Source organism: Callospermophilus lateralis, chromosome 5 (assembly GCF_048772815.1).
Source record: "Callospermophilus lateralis isolate mCalLat2 chromosome 5, mCalLat2.hap1, whole genome shotgun sequence".
In the NCBI taxonomy this organism is placed as follows: Eukaryota; Metazoa; Chordata; class Mammalia; order Rodentia; family Sciuridae; genus Callospermophilus; species Callospermophilus lateralis.
Genome location: NC_135309.1, coordinates 147,256,361 through 147,271,547, shown reverse-complemented (window position 1 = coordinate 147,271,547; position 15,187 = coordinate 147,256,361). Strand labels below are relative to the sequence as shown.

General features: G+C 35.9%; 1 protein-coding gene across 1 annotated transcript in view; it reads right to left on the bottom strand.

Moving 5' to 3' along the window:
* Positions 1–15,187, bottom strand: part of Wdr70 (WD repeat domain 70) — a 299,382-nt gene that overhangs the window by 109,921 nt on the left and 174,274 nt on the right. The window contains exon 10 of the mRNA XM_076857389.2: positions 1,787–1,961. Coding sequence (XP_076713504.2) covers positions 1,787–1,961 — 175 coding nt within the window. The remainder of the gene's footprint in view (positions 1–1,786; positions 1,962–15,187) is intronic.

Below are 15,187 nucleotides of genomic sequence, written 5' to 3'. Positions count from 1 at the left end.
TTGGTCAAATGAGAATTCTATGATTAAATGTGTCAATTACAACAGTTTTACTTAATCAACACAAAATGTGTATTAACCATTATCTACCATGCTGCCCTTTGGCTCCTGTGTGGAAAAGCTGGCTGCTATTTTGCTGTCTTTCCTCAGCTTCAGTGTTTACACATAGATTTTTTTTTTTACTTGCGGAAATAACAATTCAGAACAAATCTGTTTTTAAATCAAGTCAGATTTCCTGCTGGCAAGATTTTACCTCTCAGTTTGATTTCTTTACAATTGATACACATTAATATGCAAATGTAAAATACAAATAAAATACAACAAATGGGGTATGGTATAATAACCTATGCATTCATGTGTTACTGAATTCTAACAGAAAAGAAGATTGTGATCAGTAGAATGACTTAGGATATATTTTTTTTGGAAACTGCCATTTGTATTGCTTTGTCTTACACAAAACTAGAAATAGGAGATACTCATTATACAAGGCCAATCAATTTCTAAAACCTATGCTCAACATTATCAAAATATAAGGGTTCTAAGAGAAGACACACATATATGCACTATGTCAAACATACTACTACTAAAGCTACATGGAGAAAACTGTATGTTTTAGAATTTCAATGTTTAAATCAACTGCTCCCAGAGACGATGAAAGCCAGTAACTATAAATTTACTGCCTGGTTAGAACTCAGTTTACAATTCAAAGGACTTTTAAAATCTCTGTGCTGTTATGAAGCTTTATGGGGTTTACAGTGGGGATGAAAACAGAAATAAAAGATCTGACACAGAAAATGCCACAGATATTTCGAGCATTATCAGCATGAATTTTTCCCTCTATCATTACTTTTTACCTTATTCCAACACAAATTACTTTAACTGCATAAAAAGACAACTTTGTTTCCTGGAGTCCCATTCAAAATGCAAGTGTTCGAAGGATAAAACTGAACAGAATAAAATTTCTATTTTTTTTTTTTAACTAGAATGTAAACTCCACAAGGGCAGGAATTTTTGATAAAGACTCTCAGTATAAAGGACAGTGACTGGCATATAGTACCACCCAGTCAATAAATATTTATTGAACTAATAATTGACCAGATCTTTCTATTGAATCAAAGAATCTAAACTGTGTTATAAAATTTATGTAGAATTTTATCTTAATATTTGTAATCTAGACTCAATTTACTTTTCAAATATTTTCATTTTTCCATCTATACATACCACAAAGCCCTTTATACAGGTTATTGGTTATCAAAGGATCTATGGATCTTAAAATTCCTTTGAATTCCAAAATATTCTAGCAAGAACCTAAAACTGTATAGGGAAAACCTGAAACCTGCTAAAATGGAATGACACGGAAATTTAAAACAAAATATTATTTAAATTTCTACTGAAATAACTGTAAAAATGATGGATGATGTTGGACTTTTCAGTGGTATTTGAAAGGGTATTTTCTACTTAAGACTTGTTTTATATTACTGTAAAACTGTTCATTGACTTTCAAAATCAAATACATTGAGACATTATATAATGAACTGCACTGTTTTTTTCAAATTTTATACCAAAAGAGTATAATTTTAAAATTGGAATCTAATACACACTGGAAAATACTGATCTGGAACATTTGCTGAAATGCTGTTTACTGCAGAGGTTCCAATGTTTGACCAACACTGAAGTTTAAATTAGGTCTAAACTCAGGAAATTGACCTTCATAATATTTTAACATGATGTTTGTCTTTCTAAGGTAGTTGTCATCTACAGAAAGAAGGTTTAAATGTCCTTGACTTACAGTTAAATTGCGATCCCAGATCTGTATGCTTCCATTCTGGCAGGCAGCTGCTATGAGGTTTCCATCTCTACTATATGTGCACGTAGTAGGAATAACTTTTTTACCTTGCATTGTCCGTGGTTTAAACACACTTTTTTGCTTCCTTGGATTTTCGACTTCCCATATCCTGACAGTCCTAAAAAAAAAAAAAAAAAAAAAGGATTTTTCATTTTTAATTTTAAAAGGGAGTTTAAAATAAAAAAGGGTATATAAAGACTGCCTCACTTTTTAAGTGCACATGTGCTTAAAATATCAGTTATTAATATCTCATTAATATGAAATTAGATGTTGACATTATCTAATTAATAATTATTGTTAATATATAATAATTATTTGAAAATAATAGTGGGACGGGGGCTGTGGCTCAGCTGTAGAGTGCTTGCCTAGCATGTGCGGGGCCCTGGGTTTGACCCTGAGCACCACATAAAAACAAACAAACAAATAAATAAATAAATAAATAAAGGTATTGTGTCCAACTACAACTAAAAAATAAATTTAAAAAAGAAAAGAATGGTACCCCACTAATATGTGCAATTCTTATGTTTCAATGTATTAGCCCAAAATAAATTTTTTTTAAAAATATTCAGAAACAATTGTAAGAGATAAAATTTATCTGTAAACCAAAACTACACTGAGATTCCATCTCACTCTAGTCAGAATGGCAATTATCAAGAATACAAGTAACAATAAATGTTGGCGAGGATGTAGGGGAAAAGGTACACTCGTACCTTTTGCTGATGGGACTGCATATTGGTGCATCCACTCTAGAAAGCAGTATGGAGAGTCCTCAGAAAACTTGGAAAGGAACCACCGTTTGACCCAGCTATCCCCCTCCTTGGTTTATAACCCAAAGGACTTAAAATCAGCATACTATAGTGATGCAGCCACATCCATGTTCATAGAAGTTCAATTCACAATGGCTAAACAATGGAACTAAACTAGGTGCCCTTCAACAGATGAATGGATAAAGAAATTGTGTATGTATACACAATGGAATATTACTCAGCAATAAAAGAAAATAAAATCATGGCATTTGCAGGTAAATGGATGGAGTTAGAGAATATCCTGTTAAGCAAAATAAGCCAATCCCAAAGTGTCAAAGGCTGAATGTTTTCTCTGATATATGGATGATAATTCACAACGAGGAAGTGGAGGCATGAGAGAAGAATAGATGAATTCTGGATTGGAAAGAGGGGAGTGAAAGGAAGGGAGGGGGAATGGGGGTATGAGTTGTATAGAATGAATCAAACACTATCACCCTATGTGCATATATGATTACATGGCCAGCGTAACTCTACATCATGCACAACTAGAAGAATGAGAAGTTATACTCCATTAATATATGATGTGTCAAAATGCATTATACAGTCATGAAGAACTAATTAGAACAAATTAAAAATTTTAAAAAGATAAAATTTCTCTTTCATTTTTCTAATAAATACCTCTTTAAAAATTTAAAAAAAAAGCTGGGTACAGTGGCACACAACTACAATCCCAGGGACTCAGGAAACTGAGGCAGGAGGGTGGTGAGTTCAAGATCAGCTTCAGCAACTTACAGGGGCCCTAACCAACTCCATGAGGCCCTAACCAACTTATTGAGACCCTGTCTCAAAATAAAAAATATAAAAGGCTGAAGATGTGGCTCAGTGGTATAGCACCTCTGAGTTCAATCCCCAGGACAAAAAAAATAAAAATTAAAAATCAGTAAATAAAAATAAATTTATTTTAAAAACCCCAAACATACACTATAAAACATTCTCCATGTATAAATTAAGTTACTCATGAACTATCTGAACGGTGTCTTCATCAAATCAAAAAACAAGTGACAACTTCTACTTTGAATCTAGAGTTTTTAGTTCATGCCCTCTAAAGCAGTGGCCTCCAAACTGTTCTAAGTATATACTCTGACCAGTAAAACTGTTCAATATATGCCATATATATATATATATATATATATATATATATAAAAATTTGTAAGTTACTCACATGTGTTAAATGTACTGCCCTACAACATATACTAGAACACACACTGAAAATAAGTCACTAAAAAAGAATGGTATCCTATTCAAGAGAAAAAAAATATCATGCCTCTGGGGGAGAAGCAGAAATATAGCTGTTTGTGCCTGAACTTCCACAAAGTAATGAGCCATAGCTGTTCAGGCCTGGGACAGAGGCAGCTCTTACTCATAGTACCAGGAAAAGAAACACTGCCATTTAGGGGAGAGATAACAAAAGCCATATGACCCAGAGCGAGGAAAAAAAGAAAAGAAAATAATAAGAACAAAAATGACATTAGCAGCAGCATGGTAGAAAATATGCATGCCAAACCATTATGGAACAACATCTTTAAAGTCCTGGGGGAGAAAAAGGAGTCAAACCAACATTCAATTGCCAGTCAAAATACATTTCAATAATAAGATGAAATCAATCCTTTTTTTAGATGGAAAAGTGCCAAGACAATTCACTGCCATCCAATATGTACAAGAAGTGATAGAGGACTGGGGCTGTAACTCAGAGGTCGAGCAGTTGCTTTGCATGTGTAAGGCACTGGGTTTGATCCTCAGTACCACATAAAAATAAAGAAAGAAAGATATTGTGTCTCTATACAACTAAAAAAAATTTTAAAAAAAGAAATGATAAAGGAAGTTCTTAAAAGTATAACAAATATGACACAAATGGAAATCCGAATCTATACAAGGAAATGAAGAATGCTACATATAATAAAGATGAAGGAAAATGTAAAAGACACTTTTTAAAATGTTTAAATTTCTTTAAAAAACAAAAGGCTAGAAAGCAAAAACAATAACAATATATTATGAGATTTATAATAGGTCCAAATAAAACATATGACAATTACAGCAGAAAGGTTAGAAGGAAGGAATGTGTTAAAGATACACATTATAGGGGCTGGGGTCGTGGCTCAGAGGTAGGGCACTTGCATAGCATGCATGAGGCACTGGGTTCAATCCTCAGCACCACATAAAAATAAAATAAAGATATTGTGTCCACCTAAAATCAAAAAGTAAATATTTTTTAAAAAGATACACATTATAAATTCTACAGCAATCACTAACATATTTTTATAATGAATATATACTAATGAAGATAAAATGTAACCAAAAATTTATTATTTTATAAACAGGAAAAAAATAAAAATAAAAGCAATGTGAAAAACATAAACACTAACAAGATAAATGATAGATGTAAAGTCAACCTCATAAAAATGATCAAAACTCTGGCAAAGATTAGATAAAAGCAAGACCCAGGCAGATTCTGTCATTGGTATAGATAGATGGATAGATAGATAAGTTAATAGAAAAAAGACAGAAAGAGAGTACATACAATTTTTAAAGAACTGAAAAGACCATACCAATGTCAGGCATGGCAGATTTTAAGACTAAGATAATAATCGGAGGCTAAGAGGAAATTTTCATAGTAATAGTCAATTGGCCAAAAGACATTAACAATCCTAAATGCACATGCCCCTAATACCAAGGTAAACTTAAAATAAAGAAAAGGTGAAATAAGAAGTCCATAATAATAGATGCACACTTTAAGACTCCTCTTTCAGTAACTAATAGAAAAGTACTCCTTTGCATCCCCAAATCAGTAAGTATATAAAAGACCTGAAAAGCACTATCAATCAATGTAAGCTAAATAACATCTTTAGAATGTCCACAAACGGATGAACATCCTTTTCAAATATATGATGAACACTCATCAAGACAGGCCATATTCTGGGCCACAGAACAAATCTAAACAAATTGAAAATGACTGAAGTCATATGTGAAATCATATATCACTATAAAAAATAAAATTAATGAAGTAATCAATAACAAAAACGTAAATGGAAATATATCTTTCCCAAATATTTAAAAAATAACAAGGGATATTAAAAAATACCTTAAATCTAACAGATATGAAAATGCAATATATCAAAATTCTTGTTCAACTCAGACAGAACATAAAAGGAAAATGTAGAATTAACTGCATAGATTAGGGGAAAAAATCTCCAATCAATTACCCAAGGTTCAACCTTATGAAACTAAAGAGGGAGGAAGGAGGAGAAGGTGAGGTCAAGGGCAGCGGTAGAGAGAATTTAAAATCCAAAGCAAGCAGAGGAAAGTAAAAGTACATGTGAATCAAATAGAAAACAAACAAGAAATAATACAGAAATCAAAAGCTGTTTTTATGAGGTCAATAGAATTAACTGAGTTAACAGGTGGACTAATGATTTACAAAAGAAAATCAGAGACAATATCAAACACAATACTTTAATGAAAGAAGAGACATCACTATAGAGCTTAATAATACTAAAAGGATAATAGGAAATTTTGTGAATGACGTTATACCAAATATTTGATAATTTAGATAAAATGGACCTATTTCCTTGTAACACACAAGCTACCAATGCCCACTAAATAAGAAATAACTAGAGGGCTGGGGATATAATTCAGTTGGTAGAGTGCTTGCCTCATATGCAAAAGGCCATGAGTTCAATCCCCAGGACCAAAAACAAAAAAAAAAAAAAAAAAAGAACTAGAATATTCCTTTATCTATGTAAAAAGCTGAATACATTTTTAAAAACTTTCCACTAATAAAAGTCTAGAGGCTTCACTATTGAATTCTATGAAATATCTAAGAAAGAAATATGAGTTGGAATCCCTAATCCAAAATACTCCTAAATTTAAACACTTTTGATTACTGGAACAAGTAGAAAACTCCACATCTAACCTCATGTGAAACTTTGTTTCATGTAAAAAAAAATTATTTAAAATTTGTATACAATTACTTCAAGCTATAAGTATATGGTATATATGAAGCAAATTAACTTCCAGTTTAGGCGTGGGTCCTACAGTAAAGATACATCATTACACATATGCAAAAATTCTAAATTAAAAAAAATCCAAAATTTGAACACTGCTTGTGCCTCAATTTGGATAAAGAATAGTTATCCTGTAGTACCAATTCTATAAACTCCACTAGAAAAGGAAGAGGAAACTACCCAGATAACTATACAAGGCCTCACCCTGATGCCAAAACCAAAATCACTACACAAAAACTACAGTCAGTGGGCTCGGGATGTGGCTCAAGTGATAGCGCGCTCACTTGGCATGCATGAGGCACTGGGTTGGATCCTCAGCACCACATAAAAATAAAATAAAGATATTATGTCCACCTGAAACTAAAAAATAAACATTAAAAAAACCTACAGACAAATATTCCCAAAGAACAGACACAAAAATCCTTAACAAGACACAAATAAATTCAAACTTGCTAACTATGAACAGGATAACATACATGACAAGGTAATGTTTAAACTAGGAGTGCAAAGGAAGATTGAAAGAAATAAAAATATATCTCATATCAACAGATTTAGAAAGAAAAAAGATATTCTAATTGACACAAGAATTTGAGACATTCTAAATCCATCCATTTTTGGGGGGTGCGGTAATGTACACCTGCAATCCCAACAACTTCCCTCAGCAGAGGCAGAAGGATTGCAAGTTCAAAGCCAGTCTCAGCAAGTTAGTGAGGTCCTAAGCAACTCAGTGAGACACTGTTTTTAAATAAAATATTTTAAAAGAGGTCTGGGGATGTTGCTCCAGTGGTTAAGTGCCCCTGGGTTCAATCCCTGGTACCAAGGAAAAAAAATCCATTCATTATTTTTAAAAATTAAAATAAAAAGCTTCACCTAGAAATAAAATGAAACTTTCGGAATCTAATAGAGGATATCTATGAAAACCTACAGTAATAAGTATGGAGCAAAGCTGAATACTTTGCCCCACCTTGAGAACAAACTAATAATGTCAGCTGTCCTTATTTCTGTACACTGAAATTGCCAGCCACTGCAATAAGGAAAATAAAAGAAGTGAAAGGTTTATGGATTGGAAAGAAGAAATAATATTAAATGAGCACATAATCATCTATATAGAAAGAACCAAGAATAGACAAAAATGTTTCTAGAACTAATGAATAGTTTAGTTAAGATCAGAGGATACAAGGTTAGTAATCATAAATCAATATTGTTTCTATAGACTAACAACAATGAAAATACCATTCATAGGGGCAACGGGACCCAGTGGAGCTGAGCCTGGGCCTGCACTTCATCTGAACAAAGGAGGACGTGGCTTTCCTCTTACTGCATAACTGGGCCGACGGGGGACCTCATCCTGCCGGCGCTGTCATGTGGCAACAAGGGCTGCGTCATGACCCGTCAATACGTATAGGGAAGGGACGTCCCTGGAGTGGTGGATTTTATAAGGACAACGGTGTTCAATAGCAGCTTCTGCCCCGCTCTGCGCACATTTCAGCCGAGCGCACTTGTAAAGCTGGTGGCCTCTCACCAGCCAAGCTGGGGCTCACGGCGCTGTGGAACTTGAAGAATGCGTTCTTCTTTCACCAAAAGATACAGGTTCCCATGGGAATTGGAGGCAGGCTGCTGTCACGCCCACGCTACTCAGCTTACATTTTCAAAAAGAATGACACATGGAGAGATCCAACATGGTGGTGGGCAGAGAGGCAGCGCTTTCAATACCCCCTCAGTGATGGGTTCAGAAAGACGCATAGATACACTTAGATTCTACTTGCGGAGAATCTCCTAGCAAAATTCCACTGAAAAGAGACTGGCCTGGAGTTACTAGGATTTTTGGAAGTGACAGCTTGCCCGAGACGAGTGAATCCCCGCCACGAGACGCAGAGGTCCAGACCCATCAGCCGCTGTGCGCAGCGCGGCCGCCCACCCAGCCGCCCGCAGCCACCAAGACTGGGTGGCTAGCCTCCAAGGCGCAGCTTGGCAGGAAGAGGTCTTTAGCCAAGCCTTCATGAAATAGCGAGCCAGGAGCTGAGGCCAACTGGGGATGGACCAGTCCCACCCCTCCCTTCGGACACTCTGGCAAGGAGCCTGGGGCCCGCCATAGCAGAGAGGTGACGTCATCGGAGTTCGGCCAACGGAATTCATTCCCAGCGGAATCCACTTTAGCAGGTGTGTGACTCCCACGCCATCCAGATACAAGCAGCCAGGAAACTTCAGGGATCTCTCTGGGGGCGTGTCTGTAGGGAAGCAGAGGGGATTCCCGACCCCCAAAGCCCGGATCACCAGCGGCAAATCCCAAAGTCTTAGCCGCCAGTTTACCACAGCACTGGGGCTGAAATAGGACACGCAGTAGGGCTGCAAGTGTAACTAGATCTCTGGGGAACCGCTTCTGACAAACAGGACCTGGCTGGCTGGCTGGCTGGCTGACAGGAGGAAGCGGGGGGAAGGGCCAGAGAAGTGAAACGGCTCTGGACTGACAAGACTGAGAGACTTCCAGGAGCCGCCTTACAGGGATTCCTATCAGCATGTAGAGGGCAGAAGCTCCGCTCGGAGGGCACAGCTCCGCCTACTGGAAGAGAAGAAAATGGATCTCTAAGACTTCAATTTTTTTTTTCTTCTCTGTTCCTTTCTCCCCTTTTCCTTCTTTCTTTCTTTCCCATTTCAAGTTTTATTGTTCTTTTCATTCTCCTCTAATCTATCTCTCTCCTTTCTTTTTAAGAGCACCTTCCTTCCCCTACCCCCCAACTTTCATCCCAAGCATTACGTCTTCCATTACGTGTAACTGTCTAAATGCAAATAAGTGAATATTTCCAGACTGTCTATAGGGCTCCTAAATACTTAGCTACTACCAACACCCGGATCCAATCGCCTGTTAGTATCCCCCTTCAGTAGAGCAATCTTCTAAAGTAGCCAAGACATACTAACCCTCATACCATCATAGCACCTAACCTAATCATAAAGTCCTAAGAACAAATAACAAATCACTATATGCATACAGAACCCAGAAGCCTTTTATGAATTGAATGAATCAGCTTTAAAGTACAATAAAGCCCAACATTTCTAGGCAGAATCTCCCAACACAAAGGAGAAACAACAGAGATATACAAAACCAAAACAAATTTATAGGAGAAAGCAGTTACACAGCAGTCAAACAGAGCTAGAAAGTAACGTGAACAACATGAAAAAACAAGGGAAAAAAGGATTACGAACAATGCAGGACAACTTAAATCTACAGGAAGACCTAGAAGCATCAGAAACATGGACAGGGAAAGAACTCAAGGCATACCTAACTCAGATGGAACAGAATATTAAAGAAGACATGAGACAGCAAGTCCAAGCAATGAAAGTATATTTTGAAAACGAATTAAACAAACAAATTCAAACTGCAAAGAATGAGTTTACCAGGAGATAGAGATTTAAAAAAAAAAAAAACAGTAATCCTAGAAATGCAGGAAATCATAAACCAAATTAAAAACTCTAACAAGAATATTACAAATAGACTAGATCAAGTAGAAGTCAGAACATCAGATAATGAAGACAAAGTTTATCAACTTGAAAAGAATATAGTCAACACAGAAAGGATGCTTAAATCTCACGAGCAATCTATCCAAGAGTTATAGGATATCATAAAGAAACCAAACCTGAGAGTCATTGGGATAGAAGAAGGTATAGAGTTTCAAACCAAAGGAATGGACAACCTATTAAATGAAATAATCCTAGAAAACTTCCCAGAGATGAAAGATGGAATGGATTGACAAATCCTGGAAGCCTACAGGACCCCGAACATTCAAAACCATAATAGACCAACTCCAAGACATATAATTATGAAGATAGCCAAATACAGAACAAGGAGAGAATATTAAAAGCTACGAGAGAAAGGAGGCAGATTGCATTCAGGGGTAAACCAATTAGGTTAACGACTGATTTTTCATCACAGATTTTGAAAGCGAGAAGATTCTGGAACAACATATTTCAAACGCTGAAAAATAATAAATTCCAACCAAGAATACTGTATCCAGCAAAATTAAGCTTCAGATTTGACAATGAAATTAAAATATTTCACGATAAACAAAAGCTAAAAGAATTCGCAGCCAGAAAACCAGCACTGCAAAGCATTTTGAGCAAAATACTACAAGAGGAATTGAAAAATAGCGCCCAAAACTAACAGTGGGAGGTATCTCAGTAAAGGGAAAGAAAAATAACCAAAGAGGAAAAACTAGTCAAACTAAAATAAATAAATAAATAAACATGACTGGAAGTACAAACCATATTTCAATTGTAACCTTAAATGTTAATGGCTTAAATTCACCAATCAAGAGACATAGGCTAGTAAACTGGATTAAAAAAACAAATCCAACAATATGCTGCCTTCAGGAGACTCATATGATAGGAAAAGACATACACAGGCTGAAGGTGAAAGGTTGGGAAAAATCATACCACTCACATGGCCCTCGGAAGCAAGCAGGAGTGGCCATACCCATATCGAATAAAATCAACTTCAAACCTAAGTTAATCAAAAGTGATAAAGAAGGACACTATATACTGTTAAAAGGAACCATCCACCAACAAGACATAACAATTATCAAATTGTATGCACCAAACAATGGTGCTGCAACGTTCATAAAACAAACTCTCCTCAAGTTCAAGAGTCGAATAGAACCACAACACAATAATTATGGGTGACTTCAACACATCGCTCTCACCATTAGACAGATCCTCTAGACAAAAGCTGAATAAAGAAACTATAGAAATCAATAACGCAATCAATAACTAGACTTAACCGACATATATAGAATATATCAACCATCATCAAGGGGATACACATTCTTCTCAGCTGCACATGGATCCTAGTCAAAGATAGACCATATATTATGCCATAGGGCAACTATCAGTAAATATAAAGGTGTGGAGATAATACCATGCACTATATCTGATCATAATGGAATGAAACTGGAAATCAATGATAAAAGAAGGAAAAATCCTGCATCACCTGGAAAATGAACATTACTGAATGATCAATGGGTTACAGAAGACATAAAGGAGGAAATAAAAAAATTCTTAGAGATAAACGACAATACAGACACAACATACCGGAATCTATGGGACACAATGAAAGCAGTTTTAAGAGGGAAATTCATTTCCTGAGTTCATTCCTCAAAAAAAGAAAAAAAAAACAACAAATAAATGAACTTACACTACATCTTAAAACCCTAAAAAAGGAAGAGCAAAACAACAGCAAATGTAGTAGAAGACAAGAAAGAATTAAAATCAGAGTGAAAATCAACAAAATTGAAACTAAAAAAAACATTGAAAAAATTGATAAAACTAAAAGTTGGTTCTTCGAAAAAATAAATAAGATCAACAGACCCTTAGCCATGCTAACGAAGAGAATAAGAGAGAGAACTCAAATTACTAACATACGGGGTGAAAAAGGCAATATCACAACAGACACTACAGAAATACAGAAGATAATTAGAAAGTATTTTGAAACCCTATATTCCAATAAAATAGAGGATAGTGAAGATATCGATAAATTTCTTAAATCATATGATCTGCCCAGATTGAGTCATGAAGACACACACAATTTAAACAGACCAATAACAAAGGAAGAAATAGAAGAAGCCATCAAAAGACTACCAACCAAGAAAAGCCCTGGACCGGATGGGTATACAGCGGAGTTTTACAAAACCTTCAAAGAAGAATTAATACCAAAACTTTTCAAGCTATTTCAAGAAATAGAAAAAGAAGGAGCTCTTCCAAATTCATTCTATGAGGCCAACATCACCCTGATCCCGAAACAAGACAAAGACACTTCAAAGAAAGAAAACTACAGACCAATATCTCTAATGAACTTAGATGCAAAAATTCTCAATAAAATCCTGGCGAATCGAATACAAAAGCATATCAAAAAAATTGTGCACCATGATCAAGTAGGATTCATCCCTGGGATGCAAGGCTGGTTCAATATACGGAAATCAATAAATGTTGTTCACCACATCAATAGACTTAAAGATAATAACCATATGATCATCTCGATAGATGCAGAAAAAGCATTCGACAAAGTACAACATCCCTTTATGTTCAAACCCTAGAAAAACTAGGGATAACAGAAACTTACCTCAACATTGTAAAAGCTATATATGCTAAGACTCAGGCGAGCATCATTCTAAATGGAGAAAAACTGAAGGCATTCCCTCTAAAATCTGGAACAAGACAGGGATGCCCTCTCTCACCACTTCTATTCAATTTAGTTCTTGAAATACTAGCCAGAGCAATTAGACAGACAAAAGAAATTAAAGGCATAAAAATAGGAAAAGAAGAACTTAAATTATCACTATTTGCGGATGATATGATAATATATCTAACAGACCCAAAAGGGTCTACAAAGAAACTGCTAGAGTTAATAAATGAATTCAGCAAAGTGGCAGGATATAAAATCAACATACATAAATCAAAGGCATTCCTGTATATCAGCAACAAAACTTCTGAAATGGAAATGAGGAAAACCACTCCATTCACAATATCCTCAAAAAAAAATAAAATACTTGGGAATCAACAAAAGAGGTGAAAGATTTATACAATGAAAACTACAGAACCCTAAAGAGAGAGACAGAAGAAGGTCTTAGAAGATGGAAAAATGTACCCTGTTCATGGATAGGCAGAACTAACATTATCAAAATGGCGATATTACCCAAAGTTCTCTACAGGTTTAATGCGATGCCAATCAAAATCCCAACAGCATTTCTTGTAGAAATAGATAAAACAATCATGAAATTCATATAGAAAAACAAAAGACCCAGAATAGCAAAAGCAATTCTAAGCAGGAAGTGTAAATCTGGAGGTATAGCGATACCAGATTTCAAACTGCACTACAGAGCAATAGTAACAAAAACAGCATGGTACTGGTACCAAAACAGGCAGGTGGACCAATGGTACAGAATAGAGGACACAGAGACCAATCCACAAAATTATAACTTTCTTATATTTGATAAAGGGGCTAAAAGCATGAAATGGAGGAAGGATAGCATCTTCAACAAATGGTGCTGGGAAAACTGGAAATCCATATGCAAAAAAAATGAAGCTGAACCCCTTTCTCTCGCCATGCACAAAAGTTAACTCAAAATGGATCAAAGAGCTTGATAACAAATCAGAGACTCTGCGCCTGATAGAAGTAAAAGTTGGCTCCGATCTACATATTGTGGGGTCGGGCTCCAAATTCCTTAATAGGACGCCCATAGCCCAAGAGTTAATAACAAGAATAAACAAATGGGACTTACTCAAACTAAAAAGTTTTTTCTCAGCAAGAGAAACAATAAGAGAAGTAAATAGGGAGCCTACATCCTGGGAACAAATCTTCACTTCTCATACTTCAGATAGAGCCCTAATTTCCAGAATATACAAAGAACTCAAAAAATTAAACAATAAGATAACAAATAAACCAATCAACAAATGGGCCAAGGACCTGAACAGACACTTCTCAGAGGAGGACATACAATCAATCAATAAGTACATGAAAAAATGCTCACCATCTCTAGCAGTCAGAGAAATGCAAATCAAAACCACCCTAAGATACCATCTCACTCCAGTAAGATTGGCAGCCATTCCGAAGTCAAACAACAATAAGTGCTGGCGAGGATGTGGGGAAAAGGGTACACTTGTACATTGCTGGTGGGACTGCAAATTGGTGCGGCCAATATGGAAAGCAGTATGGAGATTCCTGGGAAAGCTGAGAATGGAACCACATTTGACCCAGCTATCGCCCTTCTTGGACTATTCCCTGAGGACCTTAAAAGAGCGTACTATAGGGATACTGCCACATCAATGATCATAGCAGCACAATTCACAATAGCTAGACTGTGGAACCAACCTAGATGTGCTTCAATAGATGAATGGATAAAAAAAAAATGTGGCATTTATGCACAATGAAGTATTACGCAGCATGGAATTTGCAGGGAAATGGATGGCATTAGAGCAGATTATGCTAAGTGAAGCTAGCCAATCCTTAAAAAACAAAGGCCAAATGTCTTCTTTGATTTAAGGAGAGCAACTAAGAACTGAGCAGGGAGGAAGAGCATGAGGAAAAGATTAACATTAAACAGAGACGAGTGGTGGGAGGGAAAGGGAGAGAGAAGGGAAATTGCATGGAAATGGAAGGAAAGCCTCAATGCTATACGAAATCACATATAAGAGGTTCTGAGGGGAAAGGGGCGGGGAAACAAGGGAGAGAACTGAACAACAACAGATGAGGTAGAGACGGAAGATGAGAGGGGAGGGAAGGGGGGATAGTAGGGGATAGGAAAGGCAGCAGAATACAACAGTCACAAATATGGCATTATGTAAAAAAGTGAATGTGTAACTGATGTGATTCTGCAATTTGTATTTGGGGTAAAAATGGGAGTTCATAACTCACTTGAATCAAATGTATGAAAGATGATATGTCATGAGCTTTGTAATGTTTTGAACAACCAATAAAAAAAATAAAAGAAAATACCATTCATGACAGAATGAAAGTAAAATCTGACAAGTCACAGTCAATGTTTGTATGC